Source organism: Oryx dammah, unplaced genomic scaffold (assembly GCF_014754425.2).
Source record: "Oryx dammah isolate SB20612 unplaced genomic scaffold, SCBI_Odam_1.1 HiC_scaffold_26, whole genome shotgun sequence".
Classification (NCBI taxonomy): domain Eukaryota; kingdom Metazoa; phylum Chordata; class Mammalia; order Artiodactyla; family Bovidae; genus Oryx; species Oryx dammah.
In genome coordinates this window covers 10,420,538-10,447,522 of record NW_024070210.1, presented here as the reverse complement: position 1 = coordinate 10,447,522, position 26,985 = coordinate 10,420,538, and the positions used below count along the sequence as shown (strand labels likewise).

At 36.0% G+C, this 26,985-nt stretch overlaps 1 protein-coding gene, 1 long non-coding RNA gene and 1 other non-coding gene across 4 annotated transcripts in view; 1 reads left to right on the top strand and 2 right to left on the bottom strand.

The window, feature by feature from the left end:
- Positions 1-26,985, bottom strand: part of GTF2A1 (general transcription factor IIA subunit 1) — a 40,058-nt gene that overhangs the window by 11,992 nt on the left and 1,081 nt on the right. For both annotated transcript variants that reach the window (XM_040225984.1, XM_040225985.1), the window contains exons 2-8: positions 23,249-23,350; positions 15,404-15,608; positions 13,426-13,490; positions 7,267-7,342; positions 5,938-6,071; positions 3,298-3,618; positions 168-257 (exon numbers count right to left, since the gene is read on the bottom strand). In XM_040225984.1, coding sequence (XP_040081918.1) covers positions 168-257; positions 3,298-3,618; positions 5,938-6,071; positions 7,267-7,342; positions 13,426-13,490; positions 15,404-15,608; positions 23,249-23,350 — 993 coding nt within the window. The remainder of the gene's footprint in view (positions 1-167; positions 258-3,297; positions 3,619-5,937; positions 6,072-7,266; positions 7,343-13,425; positions 13,491-15,403; positions 15,609-23,248; positions 23,351-26,985) is intronic.
- LOC120853792 lies at positions 14,338-14,481 on the bottom strand. The gene has a single exon (XR_005718848.1). It is a non-coding gene; the product is annotated as a small nucleolar RNA SNORA79 (small nucleolar RNA).
- Positions 26,294-26,985, top strand: part of LOC120852653 — a 44,362-nt gene continuing 43,670 nt past the window's right edge. Inside the window, exon 1 of the long non-coding RNA XR_005718606.1 lies at positions 26,294-26,381. This is a non-coding gene — a long non-coding RNA (uncharacterized LOC120852653). The remainder of the gene's footprint in view (positions 26,382-26,985) is intronic.

The following is a 26,985-nucleotide window of genomic DNA, read 5'->3' as shown; positions in this document are numbered from 1 at the left end:
TTCACACAGTTTATACTAAAGCTTCTAAGAGGCACCAATCAGCTAACCAAATGCTTAAAATGGCAGACAGGATTGTTTAAGGAAGAAATTATAATAGCAAAAATATTAGTAACCTGATGACTGGCTTCCCTGGTGCTCAGACAGTAAAGAACTGATTAAATCCTTACCTTATCATACTGGCACACAACAACATTTTCTGTATCAAAGAGTTCCTGTCCTTCCTCATCACTCACATCATCTTCACTATTGAGGGGTTCCTAAAAATGAAAAGAGAGAGTTCATTTATTTGTATTTCATGTATTACTAAAAAAAGGTCCTTCTAATATTCACTGAAAAGAAACACAGTGACCTTGAAGTTCTTTGAGAACCAAGGGTCAGACAGATCCACATATACCATGAACATATTATTAATTGGCTGTGTTAAGATCCTGTCAGTGTCACTGAAATTCCAGCAAGAAATTAAATATAGTAATTAAAAGAGTTAAGCTATATAATGTATATGACTGAGAAGATGTTACTTTACTTCCTTTATTCTTTCAGAATAGCACAAGAAGATAACTCTTTCCAGTAACTATTTGTCTAGAAGCTGACCTAGGAAAATATGAAGATTTAATGAGATAATGGTATTGTGTACCACCAGAAGCAGCTGTGTAAAAAAGAAAACACTGGTGGAGTTGGAAGAGGAAAACAAGGATATAAAGAAGGTTGGCAGCCTAGTCTTGACATTAAAGACTAGGAATAAAAATTAGTATGTCTACTGGTGGAGGCTTAAAGCGTAACTAAGGCAACCACATTTTAAAAGAAGGGGGGAATCTTGATGTCAGTAATGAAGAGAATTAAATGCCAAGATCTAGCTAGAGCATAAAATGACCAGTCAAGTTAACCTTGACCTCAGTTGTGACAGACAATAAAACATACAACTCTAATTTCTAATTAATGAAGAAAGAGAAGCTAGGGCAAAATAAAAATGGAAAGAAAAATAATCAAAACAAATACTGTATATGAACTATGAAATCTAGAAAAATGGTACAGATGAACTTAACCTGAGAAGCAGAAACAGAGACACAGACACAGAGAACAAGTGTATGGATCCAAAGGGGTGGGACAGATTGGGATTGGCATATATACACTCTTACGTATAATACAGATAACTAATGACAACCTACTATATAACACAGGACTCAATGATCTGTGGTAACCTAAATGGGAAGGAAATCAAAAAAAAGAGGTGATATGTGTATATATATAGCTGATTCACTTTGTTGTATAGGAGAAACTAACAAAACATTGTAAAGCAACTATACTCCAATTAAAAAAAAAAAAGATTTTAAGTCTCTAGGCCTGTACCTATTTATGCACATGTATATGTATATATTCTGTAATTCAAAATAGTTATCACCAACATAAATGTAAAAAAGTTTACTGAGGTAAATTTTACCATTTTTAACCATTCGAAGGTGTACAATTTGCACTTAGTATGTGCAATTATCACCACCATCACCATTTCTAACCAATATTATAGAACTTAGCCAAGTAGGCAAGAAAAACTGCTATTTTTTCACATTTGATTTGATTGCCTACAAAGAACACATGAAAGAGTCAAGAGGCTACCCAGTAAATAAAGATGACCATGCCCGCCAGCACCCCCACCTGAAAATCCTATTTCTTTTGATCATCCCACTGTGTACAGGGAAGGATTAGGCAGGCGTTAAGTACACTCAGGAAATCAGCAACTATATGTTTCTCTTTTCAAAGAGCTTTATAAAATTTGCTATGGTGTTTATAACAAAAAAGAAAATTGAAAAAAAAAGTGGTGTAACAGAAGCCTTTTGCTGCTCATCATTAATCAAGGAAATAAAAATTAAAATCAAAATGAAAAATTTTCTGCCTACCAAACTGGCAAAAAGAAAAATTAAGAAGCCTGACAATGTCAAGTATTGCCTGACAATGTCAAGTATTGGTGAAGACATACACAGACCCATGCATCATTATATACTGAATGCAAGAAGTGTAATTAGTACAACGTTGTGGCATTTTATTGTAACTTGAAAATATGCATGCCTTATGATTCAGCAATTCAATCTTTAGGTATAGCACTTGAATGTGTCCCTAGAAGACATATTCCAGATATTTTATAATTGTACAGTTAACAAGTGAAAACATCCCTAATGCCAATGTATCACAAAAATGGATAAACTTTTAACATTTAACAGTAAAAATAATTATAGGTATACGCAACAACTTAGATGAACCTCAAGAACACCATCTTGGGAAAAAAATCAACTTGCAGAAGAATACACAATTATTCCACTTCTAAACAGGCATGAAAAACTAAACAATATGCTCCTTAGGAATATAAATACTTATGGTAAAATATAAAGGCAAGGTAGTGACGAACACACAAATCATGAGCAAGGATACTTGGATGGTAGAAGGAAGATGATGAAGATTAGGGAGGGGCACTCAGGGGACTTTGTTTGGTAAGGGGATTTTTTTTGTTTTTAACTAGATGCAGACACTGGGTTGTTTACACCATAAAATACTTTTTGTTTTATCTATTCAATATTTAATAAAATAGTATTCTTTAAAAAACATTACTTAGATAATTTAAAAGAAGAAAGAAGATAAACCAGAAATCACATCTTAGGTTGTTGCAGAAGGCAATAACAGTGAAAATTGTGGTTAAGACCAACACCATCTTGACTATAAGTACCTAAGCTGGAGCACTGGGGAAAACAAAGATATACTTACATACTTCTAGAAATACACAACAAAAGATGAGTAAGAAAAAATGGTGTGCGAAACTGCAGACAGACAATGAGAGCAGATGAGGTCATCTAAGGAACTGGTATGGAATATCGAACATTGTAACTCTGAAGTGTCTTCTCTTCCCAAATGCTGTTTTAAATTACTGAAGGAAAAGATGAACCACATCTATCTGGTTCTACCAATGTCTTACCCTTAAGCCACATCATGATGAATGTATTAAGTCAAACAATCAGAATTACTTGCACTGTCATCACATTTATAAGTAAAACCTAATTTGGTATACGTTTGCTTTTTGTTACCAGCTACAGAAATATTTTATAAATACATCAGAACAATCTAAAAATCTTATTAATAGTTTAACGTTATTTAAAATCTTACACTGTATAGTAATTTTTAAATTATTTAAAATCTTACATTGTATAGTACCCTAACAGCCTCTAAAAAACACAGAATTCATCAATTTGGCACCAAGTGAAGGAAGAAACAATTGAGCAGGTCCTCATTTCAAGTCTTTCACTAAAAACTTACCTCTTCTACTTGCCCATCTTCAGCTCCATCTTTCTCTTTGTCTTCCTCTTCATCATCATCATAGTCTTCTTCTTCATCTTCATCTTCTTCAGATGACGTATCTCCAGTTCCATCAACTTGCAACACCAACGGAGCTTGCTGTTGAGCAGGCTGGGCCTGTGGCTGCTGCTGGCCAGTGGCAGTTATCTGCGCTTGTGCTGGTGTAGGTGCTGCCACTGTTGTAGGTATAACTTGAGTCTTATTTCCTGTAAATAAGATTTGCTGGGGCTGGATGATGACACCTGTTTGTGGTGAAATCCCTCCAGGAAGAGGGGCCAAGACCTAAGACAAAAGAAAAACTACACATTAGGAACTAGTTTGAGGATCAAATTGCTCAGATTCATCATTTGATACACAGAAACAGGCCCCAATGGGAAAGAATCACCCTCAGATGGCTGTATCTCACATAAAGGTAAAAACTACCAAAGCACAAGAGGAATGTTTAGTGAGTGTACGGATCCACTAAATTTTCATTTTACCATTCAAATTTCTAAAGAAAAACAGATTTTTAAAAATTACAATTGCTACATTTATCAAGTACTTGCTATTATCTATATTTCAGATTCCAGGCCAAGAGTTATATGTTATTAATTTGCTTGAGGTATGGAGATTTAGTAACTTGCAAAGCTCGCAATCAAGTCACTAGGAGACAAAACATGAACCTAGGCTTTCTGGTTCTGCTCTTAGTACTATGCTACACTTTCACTCTATGAAGAACACTGATCTGGAAACTGAAGCCTTGGGTTCCAGTTCTAAGATCACAGATAAAGATGTAGCAGAGGCAAGTCATTTAACCTCGCTTCATTGTTTAAGGTCAATGGTTCTCAACCCTGCTACAAATTATAACAACCTGTAAGTTAAAAATATTGATACCTAAGTCTCTACTTCTAATATTCTGATTTAACTGATATGAGATGATATCTATTCATTTTATTTAAAGCTTCCCAGATAATTCTAATCATATAACCAAAGTTGCGAACCACCAGGTCAGATGACTTCTAAAGTTCCTTCCAGCTTCTACATTCTAGGGTTCTGAAGTAAATCGCAGCTCAAAAAGAACATATTAATAGACATTAATTATATCTGTTATATGGACATATTTATAATTATAGTTACTAAGTAAAAAGCAGAGCATACCCAGTTATAAATTAAAAGTACTAAATGGCAACTCCTTGTCTCTAGGTTCAAGGAAAGCAAAATAACAAGATAGTATTTCTCTTCAGAAGTTTACAGATTAATAGTGCAATAGACAAAGCAGTAACAACTCAAAAAGATAGAAGGTGTAAGAGACATATGATATAGCATATGAGAGAATAGGAGAGAGTACTAAACTCAGCTATGGGGGACAAGACCTGGTCAAGGAAGTTTCTCTAGTAGGTAATACTAGAGTTTCTAGTATTTGTGTTTTGGGAGATTGGCCAGGCTTTCTCTGTTTGCCAGGAGGAGAGTGGGGAGAACTGCTAGTAAGAAGGCCAAAGGTGGCATTCTAAACAGATTGGCATCAAGAGAAACCCAGAAGAACCAGCAGAGCAAAACTGGGAAAGCTGTGAACAGGTTGGATTAATGCAACTCCTCTGACCTAACCTCTCTCATCATACTATCATATACACATCATGTGTTTTTGTCTCTGCCTCTTTTTCACAGTACACAAGATCCTCAAGAAAATAATTGTTTCTCTTTCATCTTTGTCCTCACGCAAGTGTTTAACACTTGGCACACAAGCTGATGCAAGTATTTGTCAACGTTGATATAAATAACAGCTGAAACAGGTAACAACTGGAAGCATGGCAAAAAATAAACATGGAAAGATTTAAAAAAAAAAAAATCAAGATCACAAAAAAAGATCTTACAACCCACACTGAGAAATTTACACATTTTCCAATAAGCAAAAAAGATGTAAAGATTTTTAGAACAATGACTATAAATAGAGTGGCAGTCAACTTAAGAGGGCATAAGACTGGAGGCAGGGAAATCAAGAGGATAACACAGTATTTTAAGTGAGAAATTATGAAAACATGAACTAAGAAAATGAAAAGGGAGTATGGGAAAACAAAACTAGCTTCAAACGTATCAAAGGACTGAAAACATGTTTAAACTGAAGTCTGAAAAAAAGAACTATTAAGAATTGGTCGAACTTCATGGTACCTTAGATATTAGAGGTAAGCAAAAGGAAGGAGTCCATGTACCCCTTTACAGATAATACAAAAGTGCCATGAAACTAGACAAGTTCCTGCTTTGTTCACTCCTAAGCTCCTAAGTCTTTAGTCTCTTGCAAAGACCCTGATACGTAGCCACCCAATAAATGTGTGTTGAATGAATCCTGAGTAACTAGCTTAGGAGGCTGGATGGAGAGTGGTACCACATATAAAAAGGAAAGTGGGGTGGAGGGAGAGAAGAAGGCATTAGCAGCAATAACAATTTAGTCAAACATACTGAATCTAAGTTAAGCTGTGAGGTGTACAGGAGAAATTCAGAATGACAGGTTGTGTAGTACTGGAGAAGACTCTAAGAATATATATAGATACAGCTGTGGAAAAAGGAATGGGAAGCACCCAAAAGACAAAAGAACCCCATCATGGTCAGAATATAAAAGACTTTTACCTGCTGTATAACAGGAGCTTGTACTCCACCAGGCTGCATTTGTGGTATAACCTGTTGCTGCAGCACCACTGACTGCTGAGGCTGAAAGATATACTGGGCACCATTGGCTGCTCTGACCACTTGTAGAAGCTGGCCTAAAGCAAAAAGTATGCATTCCAAGTTACCACTTCAGCAGTGACCACCTCAAAATAAAACAAATTTATAGTGAATGACAGCCCATAGTGAATGTCAGAAATTACTAAGAAAATTAACAATATTACTAAGGGCTGTCATCTATACACAGTAAACTATAATCCTCACCTTCTCTGACTTCCAGATATGCTGAAATACATTGCTTAAAATACTTTATTTTTCTGATAATGCTGTTTTCCAACAAATTTTTTTTTCCTTTTTTTTCCAACAAAGTTTTAACAACAGGTTATGAATTGATTAAAAGCATAAATTATCTTTGCTGACAAGTTATGAAAGAACAATTAAGACCAAACATTTCAGGGGCTGTTCATTTTTAAAGCTTTAAAGAGATGAAAGTTTAATAAAGCATCAATATCTTGAACCAAAGCATTGCATTAACTTAGTTTCAACATGAAAAAAAGAGTTTGCAGAACCAATTATCAATGCCATAAAACACTGTATGATTGGTTTATGCAAAATCCCTCTAAAATATTGTTTTACATAATTCACAATCTTGAATTAAGTAGCAAGCAATTATATTTCATTAAAATATGCAGCAAGATAAGCTCCTAAGTTTGTTCTTCAAAAATTAAGAAATTAACAAAATAACAAGAAATTGCATAATAAAGATTACAAAGAAAATACTTAAAATTCAGGTAAATAAATTCTTCAAACATTATTATCAAAAGTAAATTTTGCCAGCCTATAGAGAGATACTATTAGAATGCAATAAATTTTGCTATTTTATAGTAAGGTACTATAGGATTTAGTTTAATGCCACAAATCAGTTCAAACAAATGAAGCTTAATTTGGCAGGTTTTAAATTAAACTGAAGTAAAACTTTAATTATTTTGCAGGTTAAATGCATTTAGAAAAAAGACCAAGTGAAATAAGTATTCTAGATAATCATACTTTATCAAGAAACAGGGTTTCATTCATGGATCAAAAGTTCAAGTGCAATTCTCATCTTCTTTACTGCATCCTCAGCAGTGACTATGGTTTAATAAGCTACAGACCTCAAATCATCTTATTTTAACAACGTAAGCCAAATGGTAAAAGAAGTATTACAATTTTCTGTCTTTCAAGGAAGACAAAACTAAGACTAGATGGTACCATATTCTGAGTTGAGTAAGTAACAGTTCAGTTATTTCTATTTACCTGAATTTGTTAATATCTGTTGAACAGGAGTCACACCAGCAGGGAGTGCCAAGGTTGCAGCTGTAGCAGCAGCACTCTGAAAAGAAAACAATCAAACTATGTATGCGCATAACAGCACCTCAGTTTACCTCTGGCATATATTAATCGTATTTAAAGTTTCATTTATAATAGATTAAAATGAAAAGTTCTGGCAGTAAGACTACCTCCCAATTAATAATGGTATAATAAAGACCAAAGAGCCTAAATATCTTACCTAATTATTTTAAGCAATTATGCAGAATAATATAATTAGCAGGTTCTCTGCTCCTAGAGAATGTACGCTAAGGAACTCTAACCCACACTAACAATGCTGTACAATAAATAAAATATCCATTCCATTATTTCTTTCTTATTCTATTTCCTTACCCCCCAACTCCTTATTGCCAATTAATGTACTAGTGGCATAAGTATATCTTCATTTCAGAAATCCTAATATTCTTAATTTATACCATAATTAACAAGTCTCTAAAGAAAATCTTTTATCAGAAGATTGCAATTCTTAGCTGGCATCTCTAAGAATTGCAATCTTCTGATAAAAGATTTTCTTTATAGAGAGCTATTAACTATGGTATGAATTAAGAATACGAAGATTTCTGAAATGAAGATATACTTATGGCATAAGGTGACAACACTGGCATTATCAAGGTGAAACATATATTACTAACAGTTTTAGTAATATAAAAAAATACCTTAAAAATCTTGAGTCACAAAAAGTAATTTCTGCATTTTAAAATGCAGTTACTTTCTGACTTTAAGCTACAAAATATACATGGAATTACATACTCTGAATGTTTTTAAATCCAGGATAAATTCTTGATTTACTGCTTCAAGAGATTTCTCCCCTTTCCGCCAAAAGAATTATACATTTTTACTGTTTTTCCTTTTTTGTTAAAAAAAAAGAAAAACCCTGAGCTCTAAGTATTTCCATGTAAACGCATGCATGTTGTCACTACAGTCACATCCAACTCTTTCCAACTCTGTAACCCACCAGGCTCCTCTGTCCATGGGGATTCTCCAGGCCAGAATATTGGGAGGAGTTGCCACGCCCTCTTCCAGGGGATCTTCCAGACCCAAAGATCAAACCCTCGTCTCTTTAATTCTCCTGCACTAGCAGGCAGGTGCTTTACCACTAGTGAAACCTGGGAAGCCCATTACCATGAATCTCACTATGCTGTAACTATAAAACTACAGAGCAGTTGTTTCCCCTCCTCCTCTCCTTCAACCTTTTTTGGGGCTTCTGGTGGCTCAGTGGTAAAGAATCCACCTGCAATGCACGAGTCACAGAAGACAGGGGTTCGATCCCTGAGTTGGGAAGATCCCCTGGTGGCGGGAGTGGAAATCCACCCCAGTATTCTTGCCTGGAGAATCCCACAAATAAAGGAGCCTGGTGGGCTACATACAGTCCATGAGGTCAAAAAGAGTTGGACATGACCAAAGTGACTTAGTATGAAGCACACTTCAACCTTCTTTAAGTACCAAGCTCATATATACAATCTAATGTATACATTTTTATAAACACTTTTATGTGAGTACTTACCATCCTTCACTCCCTCCAGGGGCCAATGCAGAGACAACACAGGTTAGGGAATCAAGGGAGAATTCCTTTAGAATTTTGACAGCCCACCAATCTGCCTGCACTGCAGGAGACTAGGGTTCGGGAAGATCCCCTGGGGAAGGGATTCACCACCCACTCCAGTACTCTTGCCTGGAGAATCCCATGGACAGAGAAGCCTGGTGGGCTACAGTCCATGGGGTTGCAAAGAGTCAGACAGGACTGAGTGACTAACACTTTTATTTGAACACACTTCAAGAAATAAACATTAACTGCTTTGGAGATGCTAATCTTCGAGAAGCCAACAAATCTTGGAAAATTATACTGAAGTAGGTTAATGATGTAACTATTGAGTTAGGCTCTAGAAACAGCCTTCCAAGAAAACATGCTTGTTGCCATTTGACAGTCCTAAGTAATCTTTATATCTCAAGCCTGAAATTCCCATTATATCCTCCAAATTCAGCTAGAGCTTGCCAGGTTCTCTTTATAAAAGGCAGCTTCTGCATTTCATTTTATTAAATAAATGAAAGATTTAAATAAATCTTGTCTATATAAGCAAATGAAAAGTAATCTAGATTTAAGGATTACACAAAAAACCACTCAGTATTGAGAAATATTATTTAGGAATGTTAAGTGCCTATAATTCACAATTTAAGATTAATAGATCTCACTCTACTAGCAAACTGACCTACCATTTTCCTTACAGCATACATGACACAATAACCACTTGCATACCTCTGCACATTCAAGTTGCTATGAGTATCTGTTGTGATGTATCATATACATGGGCTTCTCAGGTGGCGCAGCGCTAAAGAATCTACTTGCCAGTGCAGGAGACACAAGAGATGCGGGTTCAATTTCTGGGTTGAGAAGATTCCCAGGAGTAGGAAATGGCAACCCACTCCAGTGGACAGAGGAGCCTGGTAGGCTATAGCCCATGGGGTCACAAATAGTCAGACATGACTGAGCAACTGAGTATACACACATACATCATACCATCTTTTTAATGTCTGCTAAAAGTTTGTTCCTGTATCTTGTGAAAAGGCCCTAACATGACTAATGCATTTGAGCAATAATTTCATAAAGAGAACCTGCAAAACTAGTTTGATATAAGGTCCTGTTTCCCAAGTTCCCTGAAATAGCCTTCTACCAAATATATTATCAGTATTTCATATCTCATGAAATTACGTAACTCTTAAATATGTTCATTTCCAATGCACAAAGAGCTATTAGATTTTTTCTTAAATCAAACTTTTTAATGGATATCTCTGAATCAGGAATAGTAATGTAAACATATAAAAATCCAAAAAACTTTTATTTGTAAGAGCCTATACTGATTACATTTTAGAACATGAGAAACACATGGAACAAACACTAACTGAAAACAAATAAAATGCTGAAATATATATAAATGCTAACACATTTTATTGATTGAAGTCTGACCTATGATCTGTTTAAATACATATGCTCTTTAGAATCAAGGAGACACAACTAATCAGAGATGGGCCATTAATTTTGCCAGTCCTTTTAAAGACAATTTTAATTCAAAATTCTTTCCCACAATACTAAAAATTCTTCATAATTAGATGGGCCTACTACAAGTGATTCTGCCAAACTTTCTGTTTTATAGTTATACAAGTTATTCCCTAGGAAACAGCCTCAATAATACCAACTATAATATGGATCCTACAGTAAAACTTTTCTGTTTAGAACTTTTTTTTTTTTTGGCTGCACTGGCTCTTCATTGCTGCACGCAGGCTTTCTCTAGTTGCTGAGTGGGGGCTAGTCTCTAGTTGCAGTGTGCAGGATTCTCACTGCAGTGGCTTCTCCCGCTGCACAGTACAGGCTCTAGGCTGTGTGGGCTTCAGCAGTTGTGGCTCATGGGCTCTAGAGCACAAGGCTAACTGCCCTGCGGCATGTGGAAATCCTGGACCAGGGATCAAATCTGTGTGCCCTATACTGGCAGGCAAATTCCCAACCACTGGACCACCAGGAAAACCTGAGGTTTATTTTTAAGGGTGGAGGTTAAAAAGAAATTTTGGTGCCTGAAACTTGAAAGGAAATTTTTAAAAAAACAACAAAACTATGTGTTAGAATCAACAGCAGTGGACTTTTGTGATTTTTTACCCAAAATAACTTCTGGCAACCTGAACTAGAAGTACAAATAGTCTCAATTTTTTGTGAATTAAAAATTCCAATTTCTATCATACAGAAGTAGAAAATTCTGTAAAGTTATACATGTGTTAAGGCTGATATATTTGATATATATCAACAGATAGAAGTTATCTGTTGCCGGAGCCAGCACAAGAGATTCCACCCATGACAAGGTCAAGCGGAGAGACCTGAGGGGCAAGGCGAGTCAGGTCTCAAGGGGTCCTCTGCCTGAGCATCTACCCCGAAACCAAAATCTGTCTGTTTACTGTCTGATACGCTATACTTTTCTGACATTACAGGGGGCTATCCCCAACCACCTTTCTCTGGAAAAAGTTAACTTAGAGCTCCAACTGGTCTCCTGCATATGAAAGGAATGTTTCAGCTCAAATCCCTCTGATAGCTAACTTGCCTGACAGTTAGAGACTTTTACAACTTGTGATTGTTTACAGCCCCCCAACCACGAGAGGCATGAAGCTTAAAACATCTTAAAGATATAGAGCCTCTTCTAAAGAGCTAAAAATTATATTGGTGATGGGTTTCACTGTTGAGTCAATGACTGCTGCCAGGCCTCCATATTCTTTATCTTTTAGGCACCTGGAGGATATTAATCAATGTAATTGGGATATAGAAAAAGAAATAATAGTAGTTTTGATGTTAGCAACACTAGACTTTTGAGTTAGTGAACTTTCTCTGTTATAAATCACTGTACTCCTCTTTGTTATAAATCGTTGTGTCCTTGCTATGTAAGAATGTACCTTAATTAGTGCTTTCTGAGAGTGGCACCAGACTTTGCGAAGAACAACACTTTTAAAGGCAAGTAAGTTTTCTGGCTGACAGACCCTTATCAGAAAAGGGCCGTAAAATGTTAATTGGCCTCCTGGCCAAAAGATGATGTAAATCACCTAAGACTTGTGTATACAGCTAGGTATGCAGAGAGAAAGCCTGGTCTCGATCAGAGTCAGGGCTGCTGACACTGCATAATTTTGTATTATCCATTGATCTCTATGTACAACCAAAAGTATAGAAAGCTTTCCTGAACAATAAAGGAGGGGCCAGTCACTGGAAAGACTGGTTTCCCCTGTGTGGTCTTTTCTCCTTCTTTTCTGGCTGAATTCCCATCTGGGGCGTGGAGGCTCACCATGTCTACTTACTTGCCCTGGCTTCTAAGACCCACGCGAGAGGGAGCCCAAGGTGGGGCACCCTCCACTATTCAAGCGGGCACCGGTGGCCTACGTAGATGGTGCAAACCTCTTGTCTCGAGGTTTTATTAGCTTTCCACGTAAACCAAGTTATTCAGCATCTTTTCTCCACCAATTTTCCTACTATACTATTCTTCCCTAATCTCTCTTTATATTTCTAATTAAATAGTCCTTTCCCAGATGCTGACTCCGTCCCCGCTTCAAATTCCCTGGATCCACCAGGGCTGGACCCCAGCAATCTGTCTGGTATGTAAGCATTGCTTCCTGTATGTCTTATAAAACACAAATGATCAAGGTTCACTGCTCATCATTCACAAAATCATAGAAACTGATTTTTTAAAATTGCTTCTTCATTAAAAAAAAAACTTGGATCAGGAAAGAAAATCTCATAGATAGCACTAAACTAAGACATGTTATTTAAAATAACGATTCTCACCTAATAAAAAGATTTGGTTGAATTTAAGAATGGAGTGCCAGAGCTGAGATACCACTAACAGTCCGTGTATTTTAAACAAAAGAAAAGCCATCTATAAGGAAATGCTGGAACAACTATGGTAATTCAACTTTATTTTAATGTTTCTTTCAGTTTTATAGTTATACTATGTTATATCCGATGGGATACACTTTATGTGCTGAGTGAAATGTAAAAATTTGAGAACTTATGAAGTTCAGTGGCTATCCCTTAGAAATATCAAGTCTACGTATAATACTCAATTGGTTAAAATGCATTTTAAAACAGCAATTTATATACTGTAATAAAACTTACTAGACGATGCTATGGTTAAATCAGAGGAAAATTTGTAAATGTCTGATCTTAAAAGTTACCGGGTATCTTTATTCGAACAGTTTATTTTCATTTAAAAAAATTTATAATTCTTAGCATTCCTAACCTCTTTCAGTTAATAGATCTTCTGAAACATAACTATACTTGGCATAATGTTTGGTAGGTCCCCTAAACCTATTTTCAAAAAATAGCTCCTACAAAGCATCATCCTTTTGGTATTTTCAACAAAAAATTATGTAATTTTATGAACCCTAATTGTCTTAAGTATCAAGCTAAACTTTAGATCTGCTAATACTTAGGAAACCAAGCAAAACAGGTATTTTGCTCAAGTCTTGAATAAAACTTCAAGATGTTAATACACAGCATACTCAAGCATAATCACAACCTGGACTAGAATAGAGCCAAGCAAAGAACTGTGTTCTGAGTCTTACCATGTTTGATGCATTCATATGTTGTATCAGCTTAGAATCAGGAACAATAACTTGTGGTGCTGCAGCTATAAAAAACATAAGCACACATAAAGACAATGGACGATGAGGCTATTTCATAAGAAGGCTATACCATACTGAAATTTTTTTTCATGCTGTCCAAACATTTGCTATCCCAGAATGTTATAAACTTCCATGGTAAATAACAGCCGTGATATACCCTCCTTCTACTGTAAACCACAATTTAAAAGATTTGAGTTAACAAATACCTAAGAATACAAGGGACCTTGGAAACACAGAGCAATGAGATACCTAACACCTAAACATAAAATTGTTTTTAAAAACGCACAGAAACATATGTTTAGTTTTGGCTATGCTGGGTCTTCGTTGCTATGCGGACTTTTCTCCAGTTGTGGTGAGCAGAGGTTGCTCTCCAGCTGGAGCATGCAGGCTCTCATTGTGGTGGCTTTTCCTATTGGGGAGCATGGGCTCTAGGGGGTGCGGGCCTAAGTAGCTGCGGCTCCCAGGCTCTAGAGCAGAGGCTCAACAGTCATGGCGCACGGGCTTCAGTGCTCTGCCACATGTGGTGGATCTTCCCGGATCAGGGACTGAACCCGTGGCTCCTGCACTGGCAGGCGGATTCTTTACCACTGAGCCACCAAGGAAGCCCTCTGTACATTCTTAAATTGGAAAATTAATACTGTCTTGCCAACCCAGCATTAACCATATTATTAATATATTACTGCTGAATGTGTTATTAACTCATTCAGAGTGAACTCAAAAAGTTATAATTTAGCTTTTAAAAATCTTTTTCTCCCAATCTGACAGTTTCCAGAATCTTATTTTCTTCAGCTTGAAAAAAAAACACAACCCATAAGTAATGGCAATAACACTTATGCTGATATAAAAGGAACTAGGTGTTTGATTCCGCAAATTTCAGAGAATAAACAGATAATTCCATTATCCTAATATTCTCTGAGTGAAGAAAATCAAATTTTAATTTATGATGACCTAAAATCCTAGTGCCAGACCTGAAGGCAATAGGAGGAACAGTCATCAAAAAAAATTAAAAGGACAAAGTTACTTAGTATATTAAGGTACAGAATAAGATCAAATATTGTCTTATTTGATACAAACAGTAAAATAAACATTTCTATTATGCATCAATATCAATTTTCAGTCTCATATAAACTCTCAGGAGAGGCAAGTGAGTAATAAAACAGTTACCTTAAAATGAAGCTTTCATCTTACCTTCATTCTCCTCTCTGATTTACATAACTGAATGCCCAGGAAGTTTTACAAGTGAACTGTTTCGTCATGACAGAAAATACTCCATGTAGAGGATAAAGCTTTCAAGACTTTTCAGGGCCCAGGTTTTCCTCACTTGTGATTTTTAAGAGCTATTTCACAAAGCCTTTAACAGGCTTCAATGAAACAAAATCTTTAAAATGACTTGCACAGTACAAAAACACTATGGACATAGTCTATAAGTACTTGTTTTTTTCTTATCTGTAAACCATGTAAAATCATATAAGATGTCATATATCCACTCTTTACTTAAAGGAAATCTAATCTAGTAAATTCTCATAAACGGGAATTTGAATTTCAGATTGCCAAAGTATAGTAACAAAAATCCTCCAGTGTTTATTAATAAAAACTAAAGTGAAATATCTTTGAAGGAACAAATCAGTTTCATAAAGATAATGATTCTACTATAATAATGAAACTCTTAGTAAATAAACTTATAGATGACTTATTTTAGGAAATTCACCATTGCATAGCCTTCTCAAAGTACTAATATACTTACCTAAATATCATTTTAGGCTTCTGTTCATTATTACACAAATAGGACCCACATCGTATATACAGACACACACAGATACAACCCCTCAGCCAACAGAAAGGAGTCACGCAGAGTATTTCTCTTCTTTCAAAATGACAGCTTTCACTTCCAAGCTGTAGTAAGATTATCCAGTCTTACCTTGCTGTGAAGCAGGAATAAGGACCTGCTGGGCCTGCGCTTGCTGAGGCACTGTCTGCTGAGGCTGAGCTTGCTGATGGTGGTGATGGTGATGATGCTGCTGCTGCTGGGGCTGATGCTGCTGCTGAACTTGCAATAAAAGCTGCTGCTCTTCTGAATGAAATCCATCTACCGCCCTAGACTGCATTAGTTTATTCTCCCATAACTGAAGCAAAGAACATTAAAGATTTCTAAGTAAGAGTCAGGGAAGATCTGGACATGGGGATAAAACATACTTTATTAGTCTGTTCATAAAAAATTCTTCCATTTTCAAAACTGATAAAACCACAAAACCTGTAAGCAAATCTCTAATTCTGACCCAAGTGTATACAACTAAGAAAACCAATTTCTAAAGCATCAAACCTCATTTTTGCTACTTATTTTGCTACTGAAGAATTTTTTCTTTCTATATCTTCAACAAACTTTGTATAGTAATTCCTTATTTATCAGTTTTATATAAGCAATTTTTCAGCAATCAAAAATCATCCTTTTTAATATCTAATCATTATCTTTTATGGAAATCTTTCTTTCCTTTTAAATAACATGTAAAACACAAATCCATCTTTCCTTGAACTATGAGAAACACTATAAAGGCAGTTCTCAAGTTAGAAAAATCCACTTTTCTATCTGTCCAATCCTATATAAAGGAAAAGAATTCTTAATGTACTTTCAAAGGTATTCTCAAACCTCCACACTTCTTGAAATTCCCTTCCCTGCTTTCATTATGACAAGGATTGACAATCCTTTTTTGCTTAACCACTTCTATTTTCTCATCTAACCCTAGGACAGTTTCTGTGATGAAGGGAAAAAAAAGTGGGCAAAAAAGTAAGAAAATATTTACAACTATTTCATCCTTCTCCCAAATACACTTCCTCTCTACAAGGTTCAATGTTCAATCTATATAGCACTTATAAAAAATTGCCCAAGAAAGTTGCAAACCATTCCTTAAACATATACATCAAATTTAATCCCGATACTTTGTTTTCTCCCCTAGGATCTGCTCTTCGGATATTGTCTAACTCATGTGAGGCTTCAAAATACAAAATACAAAATAGGCTTAGACACTGAATAAAATACACTATACGGTAAGATACACTCTAAATGTATTATGCAGTAAGGCTATATAGTAAGCCTCCCAAACAAGTCTATCACCCAAACTGTCGACACTTTGCTCTGCTCTAACACAAAACCTTGCTTCTTGTAGGCCAAAATCAAGGTTGGAAAAAAGTACTATTAATTAAATGTTTTAAGATAAAAGTCTTTACCATAATTTCCTAAATTTAAAGCTTCAGTTTTAACACCTCTAGTTGGTCTCCCCACTGTAATCCTGACCCCTTACTTCAATTAAGTTTCCATGATAAAGGCAAATATTAATGAATACACATTATGTGCTAAGTGCTGTTTACCACTTCTCATCTAGCCTCTCAAGACAATGATCTGTGAGTCAAAATCTACCCTGACACCCTATTATCCCTGTTGATTTCCCTTCCAAAGCATTATTCCAATCTATCCCTACTATTATGGTCCCAGGTTCAAGTCCTTTTCTCCCATCTGTATTACTGCAAAGTGTTAATGATAAGCTAACTGAGCTCCCTGCTTCAAATCATACATTCTACACATAATCACTGGGTATCTCTCATATGCTACACAGTTAGTGGCACTGAGAACAGAGTGAACAAATATGACAAAAATCCTTGTCCTCAGAGACTCAATATTTTAGTGCAAACTTGTCTTTCCAATTTATCCTCTATAAATCAGTAGTCATAGACCAACAGCATCAATATCACCTGGGAACTTGTAAAGATAAACCAATTCTAAGCGGCCCCCTCCCGAACCCCCATCAAATCAGCAACCCTGAAGGTAGAGCCAGGAATCTGTTCAAACAACCTGTCCAGATTATTATGTACACTAAATGAAGAGCTGCTGCTTCAAAGTATAAACCAATACTTTAAAAACTGCAGACCAGAACCCATTAATCCATTTTTAATTGTTAATTTAGGTGGGTTTTTTTGGTAAATGCAAATTTTTCTTTTTAAATGTTAGACTGTACCACTATCAAGTGAGATTCTCTGAGACAGAAATCCAAAACTCTGCCTTTTAACTAGCACCCCAGAGAATCCTTCTCATTGTAAAGATGCAGCTCCTTCAAGCAGTTATTATGCTAACTTCTCCAACTACTATTGGTTTGCACTCTTTTTTTCAAACTACCTGCAGTTCCCTGAATATAGCATACATATCTCATGTCTAAACCTTTGTACACTACTGCTTTGTGACTGGCACACAACTCCCTGAAGAATGCAAAGGCAAAGTCATAGCTGGGAAAAAAAAATCACTACTTCTACACCTTAGAGATATCTGTATTGATACACTTTTTGCACTAAATCTTCCTTCTCTATTAAACTATGAACTCCCTCAGGACAAAGACTATGTCTTATTCAGGACCTAACAAAATGACTAAGAACTTAACAAATTTAATATTAATTTCAAAGCAGATAATGGAAAATAAACTATTGTCTTTTACAGTAGTTTCTCGATAAAGATGTGACTGACATTTTAGGCAGAATAACTCTTTATTTACAAGATATTACCACAGGAAGTGTACAGGAAAAAACATTCCTCTAGCTTCCTATATGCTAAAGATGGCCACTATTCATGACAAGCAAACACGGAAGCATGCACTTCCAGCTGCTTTTGGGAGGAGCAAAGGAAGAGGATGTTGGAGTAGCAGGTCACTGAGAATACATATTTACTAAGTATCAGATACTGTTCTAGGTACTGTGAAAAATAATACCATACAAATATTTAGCATTAAGCTTATAATATCACAAAAAGTTCAAATTATTTGAATGTTTTCTGTTTCTCTCCAATGTCATCCTTAAACAATTTTATCTATCAAAATATTTTATAAATAATGTAATACTCTCGTGGCAACAATAATATTAATACTCCTGAAGACTACCAAGAATACTGAACTGTTTGCTATTTATTCAGCTAGCTTAGAAAATATAAAGAACTCTCTTCTCATTTTCATAGTACTTTTTTCCCCCAACAGCATAGTTATTATTTCTGGCAGTCCTTCTTCAGCAATCTTCACCAGGTCTCTGAAATTAGACATGGAGAAAATTCATTTTCTGTTCCCAAAATGATTTGGATATGCATTTGAGGATCATGTTTACTAGACTAATACTGAGCTTAATGTCCACCTGTTAAATACTTTATGTGTACCAACTCATTTTTCACAAAAATTCTTTAAAACAGACATTATCATCATCTCCTTTTCACAGAAAAAGAACCTGAGGAACAAGAAGTTAGGTATCTTTTCCAAGATCACCAGCTAATAGCAAAACCACAGTACAATCCAGGCAATCTGACTCTAGTCTTCCCAGACATGGAGTCAGGAACACTGGAACCTGAGAATAAATGTCCTTTAAACATGAAGTTTAAGTTTTGGACTCTAGGACCTCACTTGCTTCACCCAAGTCCAGCTCTTGGGTCCAAATTTCTAATCTTTAAACTGTGCTGCTGCTATCAGAGCAGGTCTAGTCACATCTTTGGTGCCTTCCTTATCTGGACACAAAGGCTTACGTTCAAGTCTCTACCACTAGCTAAACTAAATGATCAGCTATTTATTCCCTCTGAGTCTTATTTTTTGATCTATAAAATGTGATCAGAGCTACTGCTTCTTGGCAGTATGCTGGGCTAGAAATTCTGAGGGATTCTCCTACTCTCACAAAAACATCTAGCTTCTGGACAAAACATAAAATAAATGTATTTTAGGGCTCTGTAGAAATAACGTTGGGGAACAGAGCTTTCCCCAAGGCCAAAAGATGTAGAACAGTAGATCACTGTTCAACAAGTATTTATATAGAACTAGAGAATATTTAGAGTAGTGGTTCTCAATCGGCGTGGTTTTGCCCCTTCTGCCTGGGGGACATCTGGCAATGTCTGGAAGTACTTTTGGTTGTTAGAACTAAGGGGTGCTACTGGCATCTAGTGGGCAGAGATCAGTTATGCTGCTAAATTCCAACAATAAATAGCCTTCTACAGCAAATAATTAACAGGTCCAAAATGTCAGCAGTCCCAAGGATGAGAAAACAGATGTAGGGGAAGATTAACTACTTCAGATTTGTTTCCAATTGAGGAAAATTCTTCTCACTTTGTTCTGCTAAGGAAAGGGTCCGTGTTTTCTCTCTCCCACAGTACTTGGACAGGGATGGGTCTGACAGTTTAGAAATCAGGATGATTTTTTCACTTTCTTTGAAGATTTCTAGACTGTCATTCCCACCTGTAGTCATTCACCAACCTGAAACCCAATTTACATTCAAATATAGATTTAATGAAACTCAAGTGGTGATCATTTTGAAATGTATAGAAATCCTGAGTCACTATGTTGTAGACCTAGAACTAATAGTGTTATAGATCAACTACACTTCAACTAGAAAAGAAAGAAAATCAACACTACATTTCATGTGTCTTTTCTATCTCCTATAATTTATACATTAAAGGAGACCCATACTGTTAATAACCTCAGGAATAAGGTTGAATTTTTTAATGCAGAAGGTCCCTTCCTGTATTATCTAGCTAAACTTCAAATTACAGGCACTCTCATTACTCATCTTAATTTACAATCTAATATACCACTGTATCCTTCACAGCCACATGGAAGTTTTTGATGAAAGTTTGTCAAATACCATAAAAGGGTGAGAAAGAGGACAGAGCTAATGACAAGTCCTTTATAAACCACAGAATATGAAACATTGTTAGTTTTCATTAGCAAGAATATTCAAACCTATGAGGTCCAATACAGTAGCTATGTGTGATGGTTTAAAGTGATATTAATCGTAATTAAATAAACTTCAGTTCCACTAACCATATTTCAAGTGCTTTAATAGCCACATGTGGCCAGTGATTACTATACTGGAGAGCAAAGATTATAGAATATTTGCATCATCACAGAAAGTTCTACTGGGTAATGCTGGCTGTCAAAACTGTTCAAACTAGGGCACATTCTGTAAACTCTAATGAGATCTGGAAGAAATTTAGTGCAGAGAATTAAAATAATGCAAACTCATTTCAGCCTAACAGTTTTATATTTAAGTTCAGCTACAACCCAGAATAGAAGAGTATGTCCCATTTAAAAAGCAACAAAAATATTATAATACTTTTTTCAGTTATCAGTTAGGTTCTGGAGCAACATTTGTTATTAAGTTGCTTAAGTAAATATTTACTGAATGCCAATCACATACACCAAGCATTGTGGTAGAGGCTTGGAATTCAAAATAAGGCAATTTTTGTCATATTAAGCTAAGCATTAAACAAACAAAAAATCAGTGCATAACCTATAGAGCATATATATATATATATATATATATATTACTTTTATAATATACGTACATATATCTGCAAGTATGTGTGCATATATATGTAAAATCCTATGTACTAAAAATGTAGGTGGAGCTATTTGGTCTCAAAGAGAGTTCATTCTGTTTGAAGATAACACCTTGATTCTAACTGGGACCAGTAGCAAAATATCAATCCCAGACTGTGAAAAGCTAGAGCAGGTAACAACTTGGACTGACCACTAGTTTGACCAAGGGTAAATTAAAGCCTTTGGGACTAATTTTCTACACCTAAAAATGCTGTATCTCCTACATAAGGTCACAGAACTACAACAATCACTGTAAGGGTTATAAGATAATTTGTAAAATATTCATTCCAAAAAACACTAAGAAATCAAAAATAAGTTTATATTCTTATTCATATCCCTGAGATACTTTATGTGTTTGAGCAATTTCCATTGCTATTCTTCCAACTCATATCTCAGAGTTAGCATTCCTTCACTTATATTTTTAGATACCTACTCTTCACTTGCAGTAACCATCACATTTCTCCTAAGGTATATAAATGTTTCCTCGTCTCATTCAAACCTGTATTTTCCCTTCTTCACATGGGCAGACTTTTAATGAAAACCCTATAGAAGCTGCCTACAGATGCTGCAATATTCTAAGATATATTCATTACCACAATACAAGTGAGATTTGCTTTATTTAAATTTATAAGTTGCTAAATTGCAGCCTCCACACTTCTGCTGAATGGACAAATAAGACCACAACAAGTGCTACATAGCATTCACTAACTGTGATTTCTTATTTATACATAGCTCTAAAGGAGTTCAATTTCCAGTCTCCATATATATATATGCCAGCAGTTTTAAAACTCTTTGGTCTCAGGCTCCTTTATCATTTTCACAAATTAATGAGGACCTCAATAAGTTTTAAAAATAAAAAATTATTTATTTACTCGGCTGCACTGGGTCTTAGTTGCTGCACACAAGATATTCCACCCTTGTTGTGGAATGTGCACTCTTCAATCGCTGCACATGAACACTTAGCTGCCACATGTGGGAACTAGTTCCCTGACCAGGGATCAAACCCCGGCCCCCTGCATTGAAAGCATGGAGTCTTAGCCACTGGACCACCAAGCAAGTCCCTCAATGAGCTTTTACAAAATTTTAAATAAGATTTTAAAAAAACTTTTACTTATTTAAAAGCAACATGTATCCATTATATGTTAACACAAATACTTTCAATGAAAATAACCATGTCTTCCAAATAAAATTTAGTGAGATATGGCTTAAAGGAAAATAGTTGGATTTTCTCATCTGCTTCTGCATTCCCTTTGTTTTCATTGACGTATATTAAGAAAATGTCTTCCCACAGCTAAGTAGCTGGGAAAGGAAGAAGTATTTTAAGTAATGGTTTCTTAAAGATTAGCTGCAATGTACTATGTGAGACCACATACTAATTAACCTTTCATATTCTTAGATTAAAATCCATTCATTTATCTTTAATTTTGAAGGGATTTTGCAACATCATGCATTGGTCATTTGGAAAATGCAAGTTCAGTGTAGTATGCAGATAGGCCGATGTTAACACATCTCACTACAGAATATCAAACAATTGAATATCTTAACATCAACAATGATCTTATCTCAACCTTAAAAGTAAGCATATTTTTAACAGTCAGTGCATCAAAATATGAAGCATGCATAATGCACTTCTGCTGCACATGGAGCAGTTATCTCAAGGAATAGCTCTTGTTCATTTGAGTTTCAAGTTTAACTGGTCACTTTTTTCATGTAATACAACTTTTACTGTAAATGTGAGAGACATACTATGATTATTCAGACTTGGGCATTGCTTCACCTCACTGACCCCTTGGAAGAGCCTGTGGGAAAGTCCATGGACCATATTTTGAGAACCACGGTTCTGAGCAGTAAGGTAAAAATACTCCTTGATTCCACGACTCATTAGAGCAATACGAAAACACAAACGTAAAATAAAAATATCTATATTTTTCTGCTTAAATCCACATAAATCTAAGAGACAGAAAAGGAGCTCCCAAACTAGGATATACGATAAACCAAATACTTGGCCCACAGAGAAAATCTGACTCCAGAATGTGAAACTGATCAAGCACTTGCTCAATCTCTACAGCATACACATTTTAGAATATCCATACATTGAGACAACAAAAAAAGGAGGAAAAAAAAAAAAACCTTACAGGAATGTAAATATGAAGTTATCAGACCATAAATAAAACTGCCCACTAATAATAGCTAATACTATTGCCAGGCACTAAGGTCAGAGGAAGAATGTATGGTAGAAGTGGTATTCAAAACGAGCACCCTTCACATAATTACACCACCTCCTGCAACAAAGTCAAATGGTCATCATATGAAAAAATAATGGGAGTACAGTTTTTGAATGAAGAGTGTTAAAAAAGAAAAAAAAAAGGCAAACTCACAGTTTTTAGTTCCATCAGAACTTGTTCATCAACTCCATCATCCAAAAAGATGTCTCTCACATCATTAATAACATCTTCGATCACAGATCTGTATAATTTAGGCTTTAAAGAGAAAATAAAAATTTAAGATTGTTGAAAAAGACTGTTTCTCACATTTTAAAATAAGTAACATGTTTTCACAAATTCAAAACAAATTAACACAATAGTCATTTTTCTAACTCCCTAAAACTTATTTTAGAAGATGTAAGTTTAAAGGAATGGTCATTGTAAAAAGATCATTTGCCTTAAACTGAATGACTTGATGACTGCATATTGTAACAAAAGTTTTATGTTTAATACAATTCATATTTAACAAAGAAGATCATTACACACAGAAGGCCCACACAATTTTCAGTTATAATTTCTATGTTGTTATAGTCAAAACAGTCAATGGGACCCAACAATATAGTATTACTGGTTGCTATGTCTGGTTTTTATTATTCCTTGCTTAGTTTAACCCATTATATCTCCTAACCTCATCTCCCTCTTAAGAGTTCAGAGAGCCTTATGTTCTGTGATCATTTCCCTGGCAGTAATTTGAAAGTTAATGAGTATTCACAGTTAAAATCACCTGATTTTGGCTTTTGTTACCCAGTCTGTACCTTTAAATTATACCATAAAGCCTTTCCTATAACCACAATAACAGGTCTCAGTCCCAGAGGAACAAGGCACAATGCTCTCTTTTCCAGGATTTCTCTCCTACTACTGCCAAGAGAAGGAAATGGCAACCCACTCCAGTATTCTTGTCTGGGAAATCCCACGGACAGAGGAGCGTGGTGGGTTCATGGGGTCGCAAAGAGTCGGACATGACTGAGAGACTAAAACCAAAGAGCTGCCCAGATGACCCTATGGAACAGAATACTGAGCAGCCTTGATACTGATTTTTTAACCGATTATTATCATAATTGTTATTGTTGGCATTACTGGTGGGGGAGGGGAGAGCTTTCAGAAGGTTGCCCAAAAATAAAATGAGAATAGATGTGAAAGCACTTCAAAAGTATATAAAGTATTTTTTAAAAACCAAAAAGTAAGAGACAGAACAATTTGCCCAACCCATATCCTATTTTTAAGAGGTTGGACAAAAGGAAGTTTGCTGTCAGAGTTACCTTGTTATAAATTCTATCCATTATCACACAAAGCTATTAACAGCCTTTTTCTTTTAATGCTTTGTCATTATTTGCGCTTTATATCTTGCTTAAGGTAAAAGTTACTGCCACCCAATAAAACCAAAGGTTTGCTCTTATAAGCAAACCTCAAATAGAAAAGTTTTATTAGCATCTCCATCAGCAATACTGTTATCACCGGGGAAATCTCTTAATGTGTCCTTGTCCAGACAGAAATACAAGTATGTTCCTCTATGTAACTTACCTCAACCTTTTTAAAATCTATTAAAATCTGTTAGTTCCCTTTCAATGCAACAGAAAAGCAATGTATCTGAGTTCTCACCTTTGCTGTTCCACTTACTCACTTTCTATTTTGCCAAATCTGTCTCTGTGAACTAAAATTATTCAAGTGACTTCTGCCATCTCTACACTATCTCCTTAAAATGTCTGATTCTATAAACAAGGAAAGTCTGACTATGGATATTACTTGATCTATAGTGATTCAACTACTGAATTACAAAAATACATTTATAAAGTTTTTTTAACCAGTGATTCAAAGCATTATAAAGATGCAGTATAATTTTAAATTGGTAGTATAAATCTCATATTGACGATATAAATTAATTTTTCAGCAAAGTAATTGTAATGTTTCTGAAGTTAGTCATCCCTAAAAATATTCTGCTTGGGTATCTGCACATTTATTGGTACAATATGCCTTCTTCTGGCACTCCCTAGTTAATGAAATGATCCTGCTTTAGTATTTTGTTTTTCTGCTTTAATTAACCCACAACCTGAACACTTAATGCATTCGTATGCACTATAGTTAAAGGGAAATGTGTATTCATCATTAAGTACACAGAGAATTTTAAATTGTTCAGGAGTTAAAAAGCACCCAAATTACTGCTGTCTTTCAGAGTATGCGAGTACATAAGGCAATATTTGAAAAAAAGCAATTTCCAGATTATTTAAAATGCTAAACTGTACTTGAACCAGTTTTTGCCTTTTATGGAATACACAGTAATTGAGGTTTGTCCTGGTTTTCAAATACCAGATATTCCAAACTCGCAAATTAAAGGGCCATTAGCGTCATTAAGTAACAGAATTTCTTTCCAAAGTGTTAGTTCCTAGTACAATATTGGAAAATAAATTGGATTAATTTCTACACTGTACACCATATGAACATCCAATGCAGCAAAAACAGTCTACTTAGAACTTTAATTTTTTAATACCCAGTTTGCACTAACCCTCTTCACATTACTCACAATTCCCCTAACAATTAATGTACTGTAGACATAAGACCCTACGTCGAAGCTTTAGGCACTTCTCTATTTCTTTGAAAAGGTGGGTGTCTCAAACATTTATTACAGGAAAACATGATGAAATATTAGCAGCTGTATTTCTAATATGTCCTGAATGCGCGGTGAAAAAAATACTACCAAAATCAAACCCTCTACAGCTAGCAGTTAATAAAGCTTTAAAAAAAAAAAAAAACTGACAATAATGCATGTACCTTCTTAAATACAGAAACGATTAGACATTTGAGCTTAAAATTGTTTTTAAAAACAAAAATAAAAAGAAGAGACGGCAAGTCTATTCTCCCCTAACAAAGACCGGCAAATCCCAGCTGCTGCGTCCAAACAAAAACTTGCGGCTGTGAAGGCCGCCCCGACTGGGCACGAAATTACAGTAGACAGAAAAGGCCCTAGAAATAAAAGTGAGCTCTGCACGCGCCTGCCTCTCGCCTCGGGAGCACGCACCTCCCAGCCCCGCTCTCAGCAGCTCTCACTATTTAAAGCCGGATCTGGTGTTTAAATGGAGAGGCGGTGACGTAGGCCTGAAAAGCACCTTCCCATCCTGGCAGAGTCTATATTAGAGAGCGGCAATGGCTCTATATAAACAGGGCAGCCAAAGGGAGGAGGACCACAAGGCTCAGGGACTGAAAAGCAGGGTAAGCGGCCGCAGCCATGATGGATCGACCCGAGTCGTCAACGGTACGGGGCCGGGCTGCCGCGGGGCTGGTCTGCGTTTGGGACCGGGCAGAAACGTGTTTTATTGTTAAAATAAAAATAAAAGAGAGTGGGGGTGGACTCGTGATCACACTGCGTTGGTGACTGACAGACAAGGTTATTTATGTGACTGCTTTTTGCAAACCTACGTGATCGCAAGTAAGGAAAAAAGAAAAAAAAAAAGGGACCAACGGTGGCAAGTAGGCAGATTTCAAGGCGAAAGCGGGTCACTTTGGACCACTGGAGGCTTTGTTTTGTTTTGGTGCTTTTGCTAGTCGGAGGTATATACGACGTTGGGGGTTGCTTCCCCTTCGCCATTTTACCGATTCGGAAGGAACCGAGATAAGTGCTTTTCAACCTTCGTCCTTTTTTTTTTTTTTTTTTTTTTTAAATAATACATAAAATGGCCCCAGTGAAGGCTCCCTAAGCACAACCGCCAGAACACCTCAGAGTAACCCCCAGAGTAGCCATTCGCCTTCCACCGCGTTAAGTGGATCGCGGTGGGTCTTGAGGGGGGACTCGCCCGGCTCCCCCAGACGCCGTGTTTTTTTTTTGAGACGGCTCGCGGGGAGCCCCTTCTCCTGCCGGT